General features: G+C 48.0%; 1 protein-coding gene across 2 annotated transcripts in view; it reads left to right on the forward strand.

Moving 5' to 3' along the window:
• The window catches only part of dnm3a (dynamin 3a), a 42039-nt gene that overhangs the window by 11585 nt on the left and 9084 nt on the right, over positions 1-21370 (forward strand). Inside the window, exons 6-16 of one of the 2 annotated variants that reach the window (XM_083648342.1) lie at positions 149-309; positions 594-736; positions 9818-9953; positions 10100-10167; positions 10284-10422; positions 10512-10598; positions 10719-10789; positions 11113-11173; positions 11916-11942; positions 13605-13718; positions 19344-19453. In XM_083648342.1, the coding sequence (XP_083504468.1) occupies positions 149-309; positions 594-736; positions 9818-9953; positions 10100-10167; positions 10284-10422; positions 10512-10598; positions 10719-10789; positions 11113-11173; positions 11916-11942; positions 13605-13718; positions 19344-19453 (1117 nt within the window). The remainder of the gene's footprint in view (positions 1-148; positions 310-593; positions 737-9817; positions 9954-10099; positions 10168-10283; positions 10423-10511; positions 10599-10718; positions 10790-11112; positions 11174-11915; positions 11943-13604; positions 13719-19343; positions 19454-21370) is intronic. The other variant, XM_083648343.1, reaches the window with a different exon arrangement.

The raw sequence follows: 21370 nt of genomic DNA on the forward strand, positions 1-21370 counted from the left end.
TCTCCCCAGGTTACATAGCCTTCTGATCCCTCCTCTCCCCAGGTTACATACTGTAGCTTCTGATCCCTCCTCTCCCCAGGTTACATAGCTTCTGATCTCTCCTCTCCCCAGGTTGGTTACATAACCTTCTCATCCCTCCTCTCCCCAGGTTACATTGGGGTGGTGAACCGCAGTCAGAAGGACATTGTTGGGAGAAAAGATATTAAAGAATCTCTGCTTGCAGAGAAAACGTTCTTCCTGTCCCATCCAGCCTACAGACACATGGCTGAGAGAATGGGCACACTTTATCTACAACAAATCCTCAACCAGGTACACACAGACACACACATGCGCGCACTTGCACACACACAGACACACACTCGCACGCGTGTGCACGTGCACATACACACACACACACACACACACACACACACACACACACACATACACACACACACACACACACACACACACACACACACACACACACACACACACACACACAATGGTAATCATACTATGGGTTTGCACTGACTTCTAGCTCTTGCAAGTAGCATTACACACAGACACAAATGTGCATACATATTTTTCTCCCTCGTGTTCTTTGTTTGCAGCAACTGACCAATCACATCCGGGAGACTCTGCCAGCCGTCCGTAGCCATCTGCAGAGCCAACTGCTGGCTCTGCACAAAGAAGCTGAGGAGTACAGACATTATAGTCCTGATGACCCCACACGCAAAACCAAGGCCTTGCTACAGTCAGTCACTCATTCATTCTGTGCGTGTGTGTGTGTGTGTGTGTGTGTGTGTGTGTGTGTGTGTGCATGTGCGTGTGCGTGTGTGTGTGCGCGTGTGTCCATGTATTTGTAATTTCAATTGTTAGTATGCTAGCTTTTCTCCAGTACTAACGTAGCCAGAAAAAAAGACACTGGGTGAGCAACAGAAAAACTGGGTGTGCCACATTTAATTTTCTCTACAACACAGACTGGAAGGGGGGGGTGGTCCCCGCCGCACCAATACAACTTTTTGTGTGTGCATATATTGTTGCTAATATTGCTATTACTATTACTAGTAGTAGTACTACAGTAGTACCAGAGAGCTTTAATATTAGATAGAGTCAGAGACACCCCACTTCAGGCTCCGCCAATTGTAAGAAATGGTACTTTTCCGGTCTCCTAAATGGGTGTGGTTATCAAATTATTATTTGCTGTCTGTCAATGGCATGAAACTTCATTGGCTGACCAGTCTCCTAAGGGGGTGTGGCAGTGGCGAAACCTCCGTGGCATAGATACAGGAGGTGACTGGAAGTTTGGATGTCTCTATCTAAAGGTCTCTGCTGTACTAGTAGTAGTAGTAGTAGTAGTAGTAGTAGTAGTAGCAGCAGTACTATTTGTGTTAGTAATATTTTAGGCCTGGGATTCTCAAAGACTGTATTGGGGGTCACAAGAAACAAAATGCAAGTCTAAAGAGTAAAGACCAATAATTTCACTATTAACCTCCTCAGTGTTAAACAGTCATTTCTTATACAATAGATTCACTTTAGCCAGATTTCATCCACTTTATTGAAAAATATTACAGACTGACATGTTACATCAGGATTTGAGTTTGTTACATCAGAAGTTGAGTTTATTGGCCAGAATGACTCACCATTTGGACAGTGGGGTGGGATGGAGTAATGTCTGCCATGCATTGCACACTTTCTCTATCTCACCGCTCACTCTCACTCAGTTTGGCAGGCCATAATAGAATTTGTGCCTTAAGCCTATATATCTATATTAGCCTTCCTAGTCCACTGTATGAATGACCGTGGCTCAGAGTGTGTGCCTCACCTGTTCGTAAAGGCATACGTACGCCATCATCCCCATCCTCGTACCGAAGCATTTTGCCTCCTTTGAATAGCATGAAAACACTGCGCCAGACTGTAGACCAGGTTTTTGTTGGTCAAAACGCAAGTGCTTTCCAATGCCTCAAGATGGCAATGTCCCAACAATGCGCCTGACCACACCTCATTTTAAGGGCGGGCGCACAGATGAGAGCAACCACAAGCAAAGACACTTGTGCCACATAGCGCCGGGTGGAAGATAATAATAATAATAACTTTGATTTATATAGCGCCTGTAACGTTACAGGCATTTTACATGCTTTCTTTCTGTTTTACTGTTTCTCTAGCACCGCCTATAGGCCATTATGTGAATGTCGCCTGCTATTTTGTTAGTTAGATGGATGGATTCTCATTGGCTGTTAAAGGTCACATGGGTTGTCAGCCACATGTTCAGAGCAGCCATTTCTCACATGTTCAGAGCAGCCATTTTCTACCTGAAAACGGACAAGGGAAAAGCATGATTCAGGACTACTTCTTTCTTCATTCACCTGTGTAAACCTTGGAGAAGCTTTGTCTGTGAGTAGTTTGATTCATTTATGTTGTTAGTAATTATTTCTGCTCATATTTCATTGTATTTCAAACTATTTGATTGCATTGTATTGATAGCCATTTTTGTATCATTTACAGTTTCACACTCAACCTGTACTCAACTCAACCTGTACTCAACTCGACCTCACAGTGCTGTATCTTCTTCTTCATGATTAAAACGGATGTACAAGTGCACGTTGATATCTCACTTAACGCTCCTTCGTCATTATTGAAGATACCAGTGCTACTTCAGTCAAGTTATTCAAGAGTGTTTAGCTATCTGGTGATGTGTGCATCGCTACGTGCTCAGGTGCCAGAACAGTGAAAAGACAGCCCAACAGCGGGTTTAGACAGAAGATATCACCTGAATAAAAGAAAAGAAGTACTCTGCATAAGCCATTCTGGTTGTCCAGCCTGATCTCATAAAGCAACAAGATGGAAGATGAGAATGTAGAGCACACAGGACAGGAGGAAGCTGCTCCAGCAAACGAGATGCTTCAGCTTACAGAAGGACAGGGGGAAGCTGCCCCAGTAAACGAGACGTTGACTACCAGGTCTATAGCTGGCAACTCAAAATCAAGCTCAAACAAGTCATCTGCTAGCTTAGCTGTAGCTAAAGCACGAGCTAAAGTGATGGCTGCACGTGCCTGCACAGCCTTCGTTCAAAGAGAAAACGAAATACTATTAGAAAGGGCTCGGATGGATGCTGCTCTCGCTAAACTAAAACTGGATAAAGAGATTGCAGCAGCAGAGGCAGAGGTTGAGGCTCTCGAGTCTACAGTAGCAGAATTGGAAAGGGGCCCCAGAGACTCAAACATCGCAGCTCTTCCAACACAATCTCCAGAGGAGAGAACCAGCGATTACGTTGAGTGCCACTCTAAAGCCACCTCTGATCCTATACTAATTGACTCAACACATCCTCCTCAGCCCCAGCAACGCAATCCTGCTGCCTTCAACAGCGCCGCTCCAGACCTCTCTAACATTGGCCTCAATAGGACCAAACCACATATCTCAAGCAACAAGCCAGAGATGCCAGATCCTGATGCTAAATCATACAGCTCCTACCTCATGAAGTCACATCAGCCATTCCAGTCCAATCTAAACAAACAAGCTCCTCGCACTCTCTATGCCAGCCATACAGAGTTTGGTGAAATAGCTACATTCCTCGCTCGACGTGAATTGCTGAGCTCTGGTCTTACCAAATTTGATGATCTACCTGAGAGCTACTGGGGATGGAAGTCAAGCTTCATAAATTCCACTAGAGGAACAGGACTTAACCAAAGTGAAGAGCTCGATCTGCTATCTAAATGGCTAGGCCCACAGTCTTCAGCACACGTCAAGAGGATCCGAGCCGTCCACATCAACGACCCAGCTCAAGGTCTGAGAATGGCATGGTCCCGTCTTGAGGAATGTTATGGGACATCAGAGATGATAGAGAAGGCTCTCTTAGACAGAGTGGAGAGGTTTCCAAAGATCACCAATAAGGATCCTCAGAAGCTAAGAGAGCTCGGTGACCTGCTACAGGAGCTAGTATCAGCGCAGAATGAGGGCACTTTACCTGGACTTGTCTACCTAGACACAGCGAGAGGCCTGAACCCCATAGTTGAGAAGTTGCCATTCAACCTCCAAGAAAAATGGATTACTCAAGGGAGTAATTACAAGCTACAATACAGGGTCCATTTTCCACCATTTGCTTTCTTTGCCGATTTCGTAAGCAGACAGGCTTCTATCCGCAACGACCCAAGTTTCTCTCTGTCATCTTCAGCTGCTACTGCAATGAAGCCAGACAACGCAGTGAAGAAGACAAGCAGCTCACGAAACTTCATCTCTTCGCACAAGACAGAGCTCTCTCCTACGCCTGACTCTGACACTACAGAGAGTCTCAGTGCTAGACCAGATGTCAGTAGCCAATGCCCTATCCACAAGAAGCCTCACCCTCTGAAATACTGCAGAGGCTTCAGGAGCAAGACCATAGAGGAACGCAGGGCGTTTCTCAAGGAAGCTGGCATATGTTTCAGATGTTGTTCCTCAAGCAAACATCTTGCCAAAAACTGTAAAATTGCAGTCCAGTGTAAAGAATGCAAGAGTGACAGGCACATAGCTGCTCTGCATCCTGGACCAGCTCCTTGGAACAACCAGATCCCTGAGTCAGAGAACGGCGGGGAGAAGGGTGAGCCGTCTCTTACTGTGAAATCCCAGTGTACGTTGGTCTGTGGAGAGAACAACAGTCCACGTTCCTGTTCTAAAATATGTCTAATCACGGTGCATCCAAATGGAGAACCGCACAGGTCGGTGAGACTCTACGCTATTCTCGACGACCAGTCCAACCGGTCACTCGCCAGATCTGAGTTCTTTGACCTCTTTGACCTTAAAGGCACAGATGCTCTCTACACACTTCGGACGTGTGCCGGTCTAACTGAGATGTCTGGAAGGAGAGCCACGAGCTTCATTGCACAACCTTTGGATGGAAGTCTCAGCATAAATCTCCCGACTCTCATAGAGTGCAACTACATCCCTGAAGACAGGTCAGAGATCCCTACCCCTGAAGTGGCGAAACATCACCCTCACCTCAACTCCATTGCCAAGCACATTCCGCCCCTCAACCCAGAGGCTCAGATTCTACTTCTCCTTGGGCGTGACATCATACAGGTTCACAAGGTGAGAGACCAGCGCAATGGACCCAATAGCGCACCATATGCCCAACGCTTAGATCTCGGCTGGGTCATCATCGGTGAAGCCTGTCTAGGTGCGGCTCACAAACCCAAAGACGCAAGAGTGTACCGCACTCAGGTTCTCGAGAACGGGCGCCACTCCTACTTCACACCCTGCCCGAACCATTTTACTCTGAAAGAGAAGCTCACCGAGAACAATCAAGGGTCTCGCACTCCCCACGACCAAAGCTCACGGCTCGCTTGTATTCCAGCTCCATGCTATGAAGAGGAACCCTTGGGAAGCAAGATCTTCCAGCGCACAGTGGATGATGACAAGGTTGCCCCTTCTATCGAGGACAAGCAGTTCATCAAGCTAATGGATAGAGAGATGTACATCAACGAGGGAAACAGCTGGGTAGCCCCACTTCCCTTCCGCACATCAAGATCACGTCTGCCTAACAACAGGGAGCAAGCTCTGAGTCGCTTTAACACTCTTTGTCGGACTCTTGAAAGGAAGCCTGATATGAAGCAACACTTCATCACCTTCATGCAACGGATCTTCGACCAAGAGCATGCAGAGCTGGCTCCACCTTTGGCAGAGGGAGAAGAGTGCTGGTACCTCCCCTCATTCGGAGTGTATCACCCTCACAAGCCGGGTCAAATCCGAGTCGTTTTTGACTCCAGCGCCAAACATCTGGGAGTGTCTCTCAATGATGTATTACTGACCGGACCAGACCTGAACAATGGTTTGCTGGGAGTTCTGATGCGCTTTCGACGTGAGCAGTTTGCCATCACTGCAGACATCGAACAGATGTTCCATAGCTTTATCGTGAGGGAAGATCACAGGAACTTCCTCCGATTTCTATGGTTCAAGAACAACAACCCTATGGAGGAGGTTGTCGAATACCGAATGCGGGTCCACGTATTTGGCAACCGTCCCTCTCCAGCGGTAGCGACCTATGGCCTCAGACGAGCTGCTCTACTTGGAGAAGATGAGTTCGGCCATGCAGCAAGAGAGTTCGTACATAGAGAGTTCTATGTGGACGATGGCCTCAAATCTCTGCCCTCCATAACTGAAGCCGTGGATCTACTCAAAGCAGCACGAGGTATGCTTGCCATGTCCAACCTACATCTTCACAAGATTGCCTCAAACTGTCCCGCAGTCATGCAAGCATTTCCAACTTCCGAGTACGCCAAGGACTTGAAGGACCTCAACCTAGATGTTGACTCTCCTCCAGTGCAGCGCAGCCTAGGATTGAACTGGGACCTAGGCAACGATACGTTCACCTTCCGGGTCACCAGCAACAAGAAGCCTTTCACACGCAGAGGTGTGCTTGCTACTGTGAACAGTTTATTCGATCCGCTTGGTCTAGTGGCACCGATCTCCATACAAGGAAAGTTCCTCCTGAGGGAGCTCACTCACAATACCGTTGACTGGGACGAGCCCCTCCCAGCTGAGAAGGAAGCGGAGTGGATCGCTTGGAGAGATTCACTACAAGCCCTTGAACACTTTGAGACTCCTCGTTGCTACACAAGCACATCCATCTCTAACGCCCAGCGTGTGGAGCTGCACGTCTTTTCAGACGCTTCTGTGAAAGCCATCGCTGCAGTGGCCTACTTGAAGGTGTTGGATGACAGCGGAGAGGCCCATGTAGGATTTGTCATGGGAAAGGCCAAGCTGGCTCCTATGTCAGTCCATACAGTCCCACGGCTCGAGCTAGGAGCTGCAGTCCTAGCAGTTGAGATTGCGGAACTGGTGTCCAGAGAATTGGATGTCAAGATTGACGACGTGAGGTTTTACACCGACAGCAAGGTCGTGCTGGGTTACGTTAACAATGTTACCCGCAGGTTCTATGTGTATGTGACTAACAGAGTGGAACGCATCAGGAAGTCCTCGAGCCCTCAACAGTGGAACTACGTACCCACCAACCAGAATCCAGCGGATGTAGCAACAAGATCAGTACTTGCAATAATGCTCTCCAACACCAGCTGGCTCACCGGGCCCAAGTTCCTGATGCTACCCATGAAAGAAGACTCTCCTGTGGAAACGTCTTACGACCTCGTCGACCCGGACACTGACAATGAAGTTCGCTCTCACCTCACGGCATGTACCAACACAAACCTGGGCTCTCAGCGATTTGAGAGATTCTCAACATGGCAGTCTCTCACCAGAGCCATAGCCACTCTGACACACATCGCCGAGACCACCAGAGCCGAGACTAAAAAGCAGAACACAGAATGTAAAGGCTGGCATCAATGTTTGAAAGCTCACACTCCTGACAATCTGTCAAAAGCAAAGCAGATCATCATTGGATGCACCCAAAGCGAAGCATATCAGACAGAGATATCTTGTCTGAAGCAAGGGATGGACATCCCGAATAACAGTCCACTGAGGAAGTTGGATCCTGTCCTCGACGATGATGGACTCCTGAGAGTCGGGGGCCGGCTTCATCAGTCAACTCTCTCAGTAGAGGAGAAACACCCACTTATCATCCCTGGTCGCAGCCACATTGGCACTCTACTCATCAACCACTACCACGAGAGAGTCAAGCACCAAGGCCGGATCTTTACAGAGGGAGCTATACGCTCAGATGGGATTTGGATTGTTGGAGCAAAGAGATGCATCGCTAAACAGCTGCACAAGTGTGTCATATGTAACAAGCTCCGAGGTAAGACAGCCGAGCAAAAGATGGCTGACCTCCCTTCAGATCGGCTGAGCACAGAACCGCCCTTCACCAATGTAGGCATTGATGTATTTGGCCCTTGGAGCATTTCTACTCGACGCACCCGTGGGGGCGCTGCCAACAGCAAGAGGTGGGCAGTGATCTTCACCTGCCTCAGCGTGCGTGCTGTTCACATAGAACTGATCGAGGCCATGGATACATCGAGCTTCATAAATGCTCTCCGTCGATTTCTCGCAATCCGAGGACCTGTGAAGCTGATCCGGTCAGACTGTGGCACAAATTTCAAGGGAGCCTGCAGAGAGCTGAATGTGCTCCTACAAGATGACAAGGAGTCCAACGTCTCCAGGTTCCTCAGCGAAGAAGGCTGCACATGGATCTTTAATCCACCCCATTCCTCCCACATGGGTGGCGTGTGGGAGCGGATGATTGGGGTCTCCAGGAGGATTCTGGATTCCATGCTGTCCCAAATCCAACCTTCTCATCTCACCCACGAAGTTCTGTCTACTCTCATGGCAGAAGTGTCTGCAATAATCAACGCCAGACCTCTGACTACCATCTCAACAGATGCTAATGCTCCATCGCTTCTTACTCCGACCATGATCCTTACCCAGAAGGTCTGCAGTCCTCATCCTCCGCCAGGATGCTTCGTCGATGCAGATCTACACCGCCAGCAATGGAGAAGAGTCCAGCACTTGGCCAACACCTTTTGGGAGAGGTGGAGGCGCGAGTATCTCTCTTCACTCCAGATCCGTTCCAAGTGGCAGAAGACTCATCCCAACATCAAGGAAGGAGATCTGGTACTTCTTCGGGACACCCAGGTTAAGAGAAACCAGTGGCCTATGGCTTTGGTCACGAAAGCTTTTCCTGCAAGCGACGGTAAGGTCAGGAAGTTGGAGCTCAAGGTCGCCAGAGGTGGGACCTCCAAGACTTTCCTCCGCCCCATCACTGAGGTGGTGGTGCTCCTGTCCCCCTAGGGGTACAAAGACTCTAACTTAACCTAACTGTGTTTAGTCTTTAATAGTGGTATTGCGTTCAATCCCAGACGGGGAGTGTAACGTTACAGGCATTTTACATGCTTTCTTTCTGTTTTACTGTTTCTCTAGCACCGCCTATAGGCCATTATGTGAATGTCGCCTGCTATTTTGTTAGTTAGATGGATGGATTCTCATTGGCTGTTAAAGGTCACATGGGTTGTCAGCCACATGTTCAGAGCAGCCATTTCTCACATGTTCAGAGCAGCCATTTTCTACCTGAAAACGGACAAGGGAAAAGCATGATTCAGGACTACTTCTTTCTTCATTCACCTGTGTAAACCTTGGAGAAGCTTTGTCTGTGAGTAGTTTGATTCATTTATGTTGTTAGTAATTATTTCTGCTCATATTTCATTGTATTTCAAACTATTTGATTGCATTGTATTGATAGCCATTTTTGTATCATTTACAGTTTCACACTCAACCTGTACTCAACTCAACCTGTACTCAACTCGACCTCACAGTGCTGTATCTTCTTCTTCATGATTAAAACGGATGTACAAGTGCACGTTGATATCTCACTTAACGCTCCTTCGTCATTATTGAAGATACCAGTGCTACTTCAGTCAAGTTATTCAAGAGTGTTTAGCTATCTGGTGATGTGTGCATCGCTACGTGCTCAGGTGCCAGAACAGCGCCTTTCAAGGAACCCAAGGACGCTTTACAATAAAGTGACACATAATGACAAACTGTTGTTGTTGGAACTGCTGTTTCATTTTAATAAGCTAGCGGCTTCTAGCATTAGCTGCTGCAGGCATTGCATTGTTTACTAATACAGTACTGTGTGATTGGTACGCAGGCTGTGCATGGTGCACGGTGGATTCTTTTTTTGACAAAAACTATTTTTATTTTTTTATTTTAAAATGAACAATTATTATTATTAGACCATAATAGTCTAAGTTTCGAACAAAATGTTTTAGTAAGTATATAATTAAAAATGCATTCTGCATCTGATGATTTTTGGGTGTGCCAGCTGCCTCTTTGGGTGGCACAGGCACACCCGTGCCGTGGCAACACCAGAGTTCTCCAGTATGTGCCTGATGTGTCTGTTTCTGCCTCCTAGGTTAATTCAGCGCTTGGCAGTTGACTTTGAGAAGCTCATCGAGGGCTCAGGCGACAAAGTAAACACCGTTGAGCTGTCAGGAGGAGCTAAAATCAACCGAATCTTCCATGAGCGCTTCCCCTATGAACTGGTCAAGGTATGTGTGTGATTCTGTGTGTGCATACTGTACTGTATGTAGGCGTGCTGTTGATGGTAACATGCGTGTGTCCATTAGTAACTGCAATGCTAACCCCTCTCCAGCTCAGTGCTCATTCCAGCTAATGATGTACTGTCCGTCTTCAGATTGAGTCGGATGAGACAGAGCTGCGGCAAGAGATCACCTATGCCATCAAAAACATCCACGGCGTCAGGTGTAGTATAAAGGCACTTTGAACAGTGTCAAATGCTTACCATAATTTGTTTGCTGCAGCCAACCGCCATTTCTTTTTCACTTTCCTCCACCTGCCTCCCCTCTCTCTCTCTCTAGGACAGGCCTGTTCACTCCTGACATGGCGTTTGAAGCCATAGTGAAAAAGCAGATCGTGAAGCTAAAGGAGCCATGCGTTAAATGTATTGACTTGGTGGTTCAAGAACTAATCGCCACTGTGTGCCAGTGCACCAACAAGGTATAACGCTGTGAGGGTGTGTGCATATGTGTACGTTTCAGAGTGTGAGAAGGCTCCTTTGACTGATGTCTGGTATGTTTTATTTATAGCTTAGCTCCTTTCCCAAACTGCGAGGAGAGACTGAGGGAATTGTGACCATGGCAATCCGGGAACAAGAGAGTATATGCAGAGACCAGGTTTACACACATTTACACGCTGCATTCATGAATCAGTTTTGGATAACACTGCTGAATAAGTAGGTTTCTGTAAAATATGTTTTCTCTCCACTTATTACAGTATATGTCTGCTCTGTCCAGGTAATGCTGCTCATTGATATACAGCTTGCGTACATGAACACCAACCATGAGGATTTCATTGGCTTCACTAAGTGAGTTCTCCACAGCTATGCACCATTTTGAGCCAGTACTTTCTAGTAATTATGAATGAATTGATTATGGGCCATATCTTATGTCCAAGTGCAACGGCAAATCTTTGCTAGTTTCTAGCATTCAAAATCTCCCTTTTTTCTTTTAATTAAGACTGGGTCAGTACATCAAAGGACGTGTTTCAGTGACCCAGTGTGGTAATTAAAAGAGAGAAAAAAAGATTTTGAGCGCTAGAACGTAGCAAAGATTTGCCCTTGTACTTGCACTTGGGTGTAGGATATGTCCCTATATGTTGTCACATTGTCTTTGTCCTTCTCTCTGTCAGTGGCCAGCAGAAGAGTCCCCACAGCAATAAGAAGACTGTACTAGGAATGGCAGGAAACCAGGTGAGACTTTAAGTATCTCTATACAGTATACGATCACTGCATACAACAATACATGCCGTGCTCTCTGTCAGACGCCAAGATACAAATAAAACCCTTTTGATCATTCATCCACCCATTATTTTCAGTTGCTTTCATTGATTTTCATACCATGTGTTATGCGTAACCATGTTAATGAAGAAGAGCATTCACAGCTGCACGTAATCTGGAGATTTTCCTTGTGTCCAGATTTTACTGAGGGGGACTTTTGTTCCAACCTTGCAACCATGAGTTGATCTTGGCATTTCACAGGAATGCAATCAGCAAAACTGAAGTTTTTGGCATAATCTCTTATGATTGATGTGTAACATAATAACATTTATCCTCATACACCTTTGAGGAAGGGAATCATTAAGAACAGAATTACAGTGCTACATTGTTTATTTAAAAGAAAAAAAAATCTCCCAGGAAACTTGTCCGTGGGACACGAAATGACATTGATGCATTGATTATGTACTGTAAGAAGTCTTCTCTTCGTAGTGTCCTTCACAAGTAATTAACTGGAATTTACACAACCATTCAACCTTTCATGCTACCAAAAAATACATAATTTCCCCATAGACACATTGAAAATAGTTAACTAACTTACCTTTAAAATGATCAACATGAATAGGGACCACAAAAATCCCATATCAAGCCCTGCCAGTGAACACACTAGCCTCATCCTAACCTTCCTAACTCATCTCCTGTTTTTCTCCTGTTCCAGGGTGTGGCTCCTCGATCAAGTCTAATAGTAGGAGACCAATCTCTTTAAGCCTTCTCTCTCACTACTGCCCCTCCTGGCCATGTTTCTGTGCAGGATTCAAGCTAAAGGGGTGTGGGTTGGCATGCCACTGAGTCTGACACCCGCTGACCTGCACAGCAGCAGTTCACTCATCATCTTTTCTGTCATCTGCCGATTGTCGCACTGCTAATGTCATGAGCACTCTACTTCTCAATGTCAGTAGACTTTGTTTACACTGTGCTCTCTCTGCCCCACTGCTGTGCTTTAACACTCTTTTCCACAGTTCCACTGCTCCATAAATATACGCAGAGGCTGAATCTTCCTACTCTCTCTATACTGTCTTATATTTCCTCCACCCTTATTCATACAGTACATATATGTTTCTGTGCACACCTCTCCAATGTCCATGTTTCTCTTCCTGGCTCCCATCTCTTCCAGCCTCGTTTTATTTGTTTGTTTAGGGTCATTTCTTTGCTAGTCTCGCTTGCCAGACTTCCCTCCCTGCAGGGAGAGAAGTCTGGCTGCTTGGGGACAGGCTGCTGGTACAAGCTCTGCCATTGGTGCCGTCCATTTCAGTCGGCAGTGGAAGAAAATCCCTTTCAGCTCTGCCATTGGCTCCGATCCGCTCTGACTGACCGGCTGCGACCATATATGGATTTCCTTTCCACTCCCTCTGTGACAAATCTGTCTATCTCAAATGCCTCTGCCACTGTGCGTGTCGAATCTGTCTATTTCAAATACCTGCGCCGCTGTGAAACAATAATATCAACAATGCTAGCTCATTGCTACGGTTGCTACACGCTGAAAACGATTGGATCGGGAATGTGCCTGCTTGGTAATTTCGGTGGTCAGTTCTAAAGGTAAACAGTGCTTTTATCCCCCGCTATACCAGAGTGCCAGCCAGTACAGCCAGACTCTCCCCCGTTGTAGAGAGAGAGTCTGGCAAGCGAGACTATTTCTATGCTTACTGTGTTTGTCTTTCCTTTTCCAGTTTCATTCTTTCTGGCTACTCATGTCACTGCGCTCATACTGGTGCTGGTGGAGCAGCGAAAATGGCTTTATGACTTTGTGATTCCACCATGCATGACCACACATGCCTCTAAGTCAGTGGTTCTCAAAGTGGGGTCTGGGGACCCCCAGGGGTCCTTGAGGGGAATTCCAGGGGGGTCCCCAGCAAAAAGGGGTATAATTTATTTTCACTATAATTCCATCCATAAGTAATAAAAATTACATAATGATGTACGTATGTATTCATGGTATGTGGTCATGGTTTCATACACTTTCTGTAGTAAAACATCTAAAAGCAAAATTCTTAGCAGATGGGGGACCCTGGAAAAAAGATCTTGTCAAAAGGGGGTCCGTGGTCTAATTTGTGTCAGTTTAGGGGTCCTTGACATGAAAAAGTTTGAGAACCACTGCTCTAAGTTGCCAAAATGTAATTTTTTCCCCTCCAGTGTTAGCTATTTCTGAGTCTTGCGCCACCACCAGCAGGAGCTGCCCTCATTGTGTACTGTAGCCTGTTTTCAGCCTGCTTTGCACATCTTCACAGGGACTATACCGTACTAGCAGGACTTTTTCTCTGCTTCCTTCCCACTAATGAATCCTTTCCGCACCCCTGTACTGATGCTGTCAACCTTGTCACCTGACCTCTTACCCGTGGCTGTTGTGCAGGTCATCCACAAGGGCTGGCTGACCATCAGCAACATCAGCATCATCAAAGGCGGGCCCAGGGAGTACTGGTTCATCCTCAGTGCAGAGAGCCTGTCCTGGTTCAAGGATGACGAGGTGAGGCCTCTACTGGTTCAATGAGTGTCTAGTTTATTGCTCTGACATTTGGTAACGTGTGTTTTGGAGATAGGTATCTAATAGCCACAGTCGTTTATCCATAGCTTTCCCTCACTCCTTATATGCTCAAATAGAAACTGATATAAATTGTAATATGGACTGACATTAGTGTAAGAAGATTGTGAAATCAAAACACAGCAGAGCACGTAAGTCATCGAGAGTTTATTAAACACACACACACACACATACACATCTCAGCTTGAAACGCCATCGTAGGCTGAGAGGCAATGACGTCAAAGGACGGTGGGAGGTGTTGAAAACTTTCGTCTGTTCATCTTATCAGCAAAGTCCCAGCAGCTTTATTGAGGTAGGTGGAAGGTGCGCCTCTGCTCTGATAGGTGGAGGGAGCTGTCCGTCTGTCAGTCAGCGTGGCGGGGCTGCCATCTGTCTGCCTGTCTGTGCCTGCTGTACAGGAGCAGAAGGTCTGCACAGCAAGTGTAGACAGGCAGACACACCACAACACTGTCATCCTGTCACAGCACTGCTCACAGGCCGCGTCATGCCATCATGGGAAGAGGGGAGGGCCCAGTACAGGAAGTGAGATCAGAGGAGGGGAGCTCATCGCAGGATGTGTGTCTGGTTAATGAAGGCCATGCGAACATGCATCTGCACACACACACACTTATAATAGATGTACTACGATTGATTGATAAAGTTATATTTGTAGTGCTGCTGTCCTGAATACTATTGAGTTGCATAGTCTGACAGAGACAATTGAGTGGTTGCTACAAATGACAGCATGTAGAAATCAGTTTTTAGAAATCAGCTTTTAGAAATCAGTTGTTGTTCTCAAACCACTAACAATAGTCGGAGGCCGCATTGTGGCAAAAACTAAACAGACTGACCCTGTCTTTAGGGGAGCTGAATTTGACCATTTTATGAATAACTAAAAGAAAAAGCAACTCTATCCCTGTCTGTCTTCTGCAAGCCGTTCTCCCTGCTTCTCTCTCCTGGCACCTAGATGTTCTCCCTGCTTCTCTCTCCTGGCACCTGGACCTGCAACTGAGGCCCTGCATTTCCCCCATTCATTCCTCTTCACCCCCCTTCCCCCTATTCCTCCCCCTCTCTCCGTCCACTCTTCCCCTCACTCCCCCTCTTCTTCCTCTTCTGGGAGTTCAGGCATTTGGAGCGGTTCACTCTGACACAGCTGGAGCTGCCCCAAGCCAAACTAGCGTGCACGCACACACACACACACACACACACACACACACACACAAACACACACACACACACACACACACACACACACACACAAACACACACACGCACGCACACACACGCACAGTGCACAGACTTGTATATACAGTATACAGTACACATGCGGGCTCTGATGTAAACAACCTGGCATGCAAATAGTGGAGAAAAATATACACTCACTCAGACAGACACACAGCCACTTTTCAGATAAACACTGGGTCACTTGAACACAGTGTTCCCAGACACAGCCTCAGGCATGCATATTGTACACACACACACACACACACACAGTTTTATACTGTACGGTTCCTCTCCTCGTCCTTACTAAGCATTTACCAATCAACACGATCAAGACGTCGCACATCTGTCAGAAATAATACAAAAAGCCCACGCAAGCAAATGTGGTGACCACATAAGAGCAATGGACTTAGATGGTCTGCGGATGATGATGATGAGACATGTACGCATCACAGCGAGTACTAAAACTACTGTGACGTGTGGATCTTTCCAAATCATTTGGATTCAGTTGTACGTGGCATTATAACATCCTTACACCTCTTCACTGTGTTTGAAGGCCCCTGTGTCGACTGTTTGTATGTTTTGAATGGCTGAAAGGATTGTTGGTCAACCATGTTATCACAGCAGATAAGATCTATATGCCTGGCCACATGGGAGTGCATCACACACACACACACACACACACACACACACACACACACACACACACACACACACACACACACACACACACACACTTCATGCGGCCTCAGACCCAAGCCAAGCTTCTGCTTCTTCTCTCTTGCAGTTCCCGCTCTCACTCTCTCCTCCCACACTCCCTACCTCTACAGACATTTATTTTTTCTTATACTGCTATTCCCCCCCCCCCTCCTTCCGTTTTTCGCTTTCCTTACCTCTCTCTCTCTCTCTCTCTCTCTCTCTCTCTCTCTCTCTCCTTCTCCTTCTCCTTCTCTGTCTCTCCCTCTTTCTTTCTCTCTTTCTGTGGTTGGCAGTCTCCCTGGGACTCTGCACATTCCTGGCTGGAAAATCTGAGGCTTTGTCCAAACACCAGCTTCCAAGATCTGCCCAGAGAAATCCCACATGGCTGTTTCTACACAGCAGACCTCCCCCCTTGACTCCCCCTCAACTCCTCCGCAGTCTCCCTCACAAATGCCCCTCTTCCCCTCTTCCCCCCTCACCTCCATCAACTCCCCGTCCAGCGTCCCTCCTTCGCCCCCTGTACAGATTGCTATTTCGCCCAACTTCTAGCCCGTGTACAGAGTGCAGCTTAATAGTTTACAGAGTTTAATCTCCATACAACACTGAACAGACATACATTCCTTCACCCCTCCACTGCCAGGGCTCCACCATACAGCCTGAAGGAAAACAGATGACTTATGCCTATACACTCAATCTACACACTCCCCTCTGTGTGTGTGTGTGTGTGTGTGTGTGTGTGTGTGTGTGTGTGTGTGTGTGTGTGTGTGTGTGTGTGTGTGCATGTGAGGCCTGCTCCATATCTCACATCCATTAGTATATAGGCAGAGGAGACAGAGCCTCAGACACAGCAGCTCTGATGTATGATTCTCCACGACCACCACTGAGATTACATGCACACGCATACATGCACACGCACACACACACACACATACATGCATACATACAGACAGACACACACACACACACACACACACACACACACACACACACACACACACACACACACACACGCACGCATGCATACATACAGACACACACACACACACACACACACACACACACACACACACACACACACACACACACACATACATACACACACAAAGCAGTTAGTTCAGAGCACAGTAATGATCCAGTCACACTGCACTAAGGCCACACACATGGCAACACATGCAGAAACAGTCTTCATACAGTATGCCGGACACTCTGGAGGGAGAAATCAGTGGTTAGTGTACACTTTCTCTACCTTGAACTTATGCATCGATCTCCATTCACAAAGACACTTGACCCTATAGCTGACAAATGTTACAAGTAACAAACCATCATGCTTGACTTCGGTACGTTGATGGACAATTCCCCACTGTGGTGAAGTGATGCTGTGTGCACATTGAAAGGCATTCGAGCAAGAGACTTCACAGAATGTTACACCCCAGATTCCCCACAACATAGATAGACTACATGCAGGTGTTGCCATCGTCCTGAGTCTTGTGCGTGCGAGCGTGATGTTGGCGTAGGCTGTCGAGGCGCTTCCTTGCACAGTCTAACCAATGTGCAGACTACTGTACACCAGTAAGATCCTGAACAGGTAGTCTGAACACTGGGATGACGGAGCAGGACCTTCTCCGCTCTCCTCTCTTCCCACTCTCAGTTTCTTCGCCCGCAGTCCGGAGGGAAGACGGCGCCCCGGGTCAAAGTTTTCCCCTGCGCGCCATCTCTTCTTTCTTATCCTGTCCCAGCCGGGTCACAGGGTGATGGGTCACACACGCACACACACACACACACACACATCAGGCACCCACACCTACGCGTGTCCCACCTCCGGCGATGTCGCTGTGTTTGGGTCGGGGCGTCCGAAGGGCTGCGTCCCGGCGCCGTATCCAGTCTTGACGTGGCACATCGACTCGTTCAGCTTCAGCTCAGGGATCTGCCTGCTCACTTGGGGAAGGCATGAGGAAATAAGAGGAGCGAGAGAAAGAGAGAGAGAGGCAGGGAGGACCTTAGCAGCCATATATGGCTTGATGGGACCCATGGGGAATCAACTTTGGAGTGGTCTGCATTTTCGCCCTACTTCTCCTGCACACTCGCTCTCGCCCGCTCGCCATTCTCCACATCCTTTGCACCCTTTACCGACTCATCTCTAGCGAGAGAAAAAAAAAAAAAAATGGAAAAAGAAAGTGGCCTGCTTCTCTCCAGAAGTTCCTTCTATCCCTCCTCTTCCTCTAGCGCCTCATCTCTACTTTCTATTTCTACCCCATCAGAACAGCCTATACACTCCTCGGTCTCCTCCCCCCTCCCTCTAAAGCGATCCCAGATGTTGCTGTACGAGCGCCAATCGCGTTCTGTCATTTTTTTCAGCCTCTGTAACAGGAAGTGGGCCCCTCTGGAAAAAAAAGAGGGAAAGAGGAACGAAGGACGAGAGTCGTAGGGTTCAGGGGAGCACTGAGAGAGGGGAGACCGAAATGTCCTGCCAGCAGCACTCTGCATCTCTAAGCATCTCTGTCTGCTACCATGCATGTGCACCTATACACACATACAGGCACGCACATGTGCGCAAATGCTGTATGTTTTTTTGTGTGTGAGCGAATGCCCTCCATCCTTGCGTGTGTGATTTGTCTTTCCCTTCTTCTCCTCTCTCTCTCCTCCTCCACCTCTTCCATGGATGGAACTGGAACCAAAGCAGCTTTCTGGAAGTGTAGTTGGAGGCAGCCGGCCGGGGAGGAGAGGGGGATGGGTTTCCCTCTCGGAGAAATGTTGTGTTAGAGCTGGAGTCTGAGTAATGACTTTCACATGTGGGCCCGGCCTTCTCTCCCTCTTTTTTGCGCTCCTTCTCTCCCCCCCTCCCTCCCTCCCTCCCCCCCTCCCTGCCTCGGTTCTCTCCCCCCTGCCTCCCTCCCTCCCTCCCTCCTTCCCTCCCTCCCTCCCTGCCTCGGTTCTCTCCCCCCTGCCTCCATACTGTCTGCTTCTCCTCACTCTCTCCGCTCCACTCCTCCAACTGTTCTCTGTCATTCATAAGTCCCTGCGGTGATGACAGACTGTAGACTTATGGCCTCTCTCTCTGTTTCTCTCCCCCTTCTCTCTCTCACACTCCCCCTCTCTCTTTCACTCTCCCCCTGTCTCTCTCTTTCACTCTCCCCCTGTCTCTCTCTCACACTCCCCCTCTCTCTTTCACTCTCCCCCTGTCTCTCTCTCACACTCCCCCTCTCTCTTTCACTCTCCCCCTGTCTCTCTCTCACACTCCCCCTCTCTCTTTCACTCTCCCCCTGTCTCTCTCTTTCACTCCCTCTCCCTCTCTCTCTTTCTCTCTCACCCTGTCTCTCTTCCACTAGTTAGTGGGTTGTTAATGTGAGTCCGTCTGACAGGCAGACTGTAGGCCCACACACCATTTGATCTCCCAGCAAAGTGTTCCACATCTCCTGCTCTGTTTGCCCTCTCCCACGTTCTCCTCTTCACTTTATTTTCTGGCCTTTCCCTCTCTAGTTTCTTCTCTTTACACTCGCTGGTATTTATTTATCATCAGACATGTAAATCTCTCCTCTGCGTTTTCCCCCCTCTCCCTCTCGTCACCTCCTGATGAATAGCTAGTAATTCACCCTGCATACCTCTGTCTGTCTGTCTGTCTGCCTTAATCCCTCCATGTTGTGTGTCATCCAGGAGAAGGAGAAGAAGTACATGCTCCCTCTGGACAACCTGAAGCTGAGAGATGTGGAGAAGGGCTTCATGTCCAGCAAATGCACGTTTGCCATCTTCAACACAGAGCTCAGGTTTGTGTCTGTTCCCCCGAGGTGTTTGTGTACGTCTGTGTCAGTCATGACAGTAGTGAACAGCGAGTGAGCATCAGAAAGAGGAATTCTCTCCTTCTCACCTGCTGGCTGAAGTGGTTGTGATATGTATTTATGACGGTCGGTGTCTGGACATCTCCGAGGAGGAAAGGGAGGAGCTGTCGTGGTGAGGTGTTACCCTTCCCTTGACCTCCACCATCCAACCTTTCCACCGGAACTGAAAGGATATCCAGTGGAATATCCTGGGGCGGGTCTCTATGTATATGTTTGTCTGAGCTGGTGCCAGGCTATTGAGGGCAGGGCTGGGTTGTGCATGTTGAGGGTTTTCTGAGTTTATGTGTGTGTGTGTGTGAGAGAGAGAGAGAGAGAGAGAGAGAGAGAGAGAGCGCTAAAGTGAGAGGGTAAGAGAGTAGGAGAGAGAGAGAGAGAGATAGAGCTAAAGTGAGAGGGTAAGAGAGTAGGAGAGAGAGAGAGAGAGAGAGAGAGAGCTAAAGTGAGAGGGTAAGAAAGAGAGAGGGAGAGAGAGAGAGCTAAAGTGAGAAGGTAAGAGAGAGACGGAGAGAGAGAGCTAAAGTGAGCGGGTAAGAGAGAGACGGAGAGAGAGAGCTAAAGTGAGAGGGTAAGAGAGAGAGGGAGAGAGAGAGAGAGCTAAAGTGAGTGGGTAAGAGAGAGAGAGAGAGAGAGAGCTAAAGTGAACGGGTAAGAGAGAGATAGAGAGAGAGAGAGCTAAAGTGAGAAGGTAAGAGAGAGGGAGAGAGAGAGTGTTTAGGAGCTGGAGCTGCCCCAAAGCCTAGCTGATTGGACCAGAGCATGTGGGCTTTGTTTATAATTCAGTGCTATGCAGCATTCAGACACACAAACTCTATTCGCACACATGCACGTGTGTGTGTGTGCGTGTGTGCGTGCGTGCGTGTGCGTGCGTGCATGCATGGGCCTGTGTGTGTGTGTGTGTGTGTGTGTGTGGGTGTGTGTGTGTGTGTGCAATGCGTGTGCCTTTATGCGCGTGCCTTTATGTGTGTGCATGGGCCCGTGTGTGTGTGTGTGTGTGTGTGTGTGTGTGTGTGTGTGTGTGCACACAGAGTAGACCACAGCATACCGACGGCAGGCTCATTAAGCAGCTAATCAAACCCAGAGAGTTGGATCAGAGATGAGGCTGCTCTTGTTTGGAAAGAATTGCTCGGCTCACCACAAAAAGGAGGGAGAGAGAGTATTAGAGCCATCGGCCAGGAATGTGTCAAAGTCTGTCCTATGGCGCCCCCCCTTTCCTGCTCCCTCTCTCTTTCTGTTTCTCTCTCTCTCTCTCTGTGTATTTGTATGCGTGCACATGTGTATGCGTGTGTGTGTGTGTGTGTGTGTGTGTGTGCATGCATGTGTGCGTGTGTGTGTGTGTGTGTTGCAGCCATTGCAGTGGTTTTGTCCCTGTCTGACAGTAATCAAAACCCTCAGGAAACTCTTCAAACCTAAAGCAGCCTGGGCTGTGTGCAGAAATTCCTGGAGATGAGTGAAGAAAAGAGCGCCTGACGCTGGCCCTGACTCCAGCAGACGAGAGGGTAGCAAAGGGGGCGAGAAATACAAAATGGTTGATGCCTGTTCTGATTCAGCGCGGAGGAGAGAGAGCAATGTTCTGGGTGCTGGTGGGTGTGCTGGCCTTACAAGCCGTAGACCTTAGTGTAATAGCACTCTAGTATTGTCATTGTTGGCCGGCCTCCCTGGCTGTCCGTTAGCCACCGCACCCTGACTGTAGCCTCACCCAACCTAGCCCAGCCATACAGTAAGCTGACTGACTGCCTATTTCCACACTGACACCCTATTTCTTGATCTCTCTTGTTACTGCTGAGTTATTGCTGTGTGTTCTGAACGTATTGAGGTTATTGCTGTGTGTTCTGAACGTATTGAGGT

Source organism: Poromitra crassiceps (genome assembly GCF_964638095.1).
Source record: "Poromitra crassiceps genome assembly, chromosome: 12".
NCBI classification, from domain to species: Eukaryota; Metazoa; Chordata; class Actinopteri; order Beryciformes; family Melamphaidae; genus Poromitra; species Poromitra crassiceps.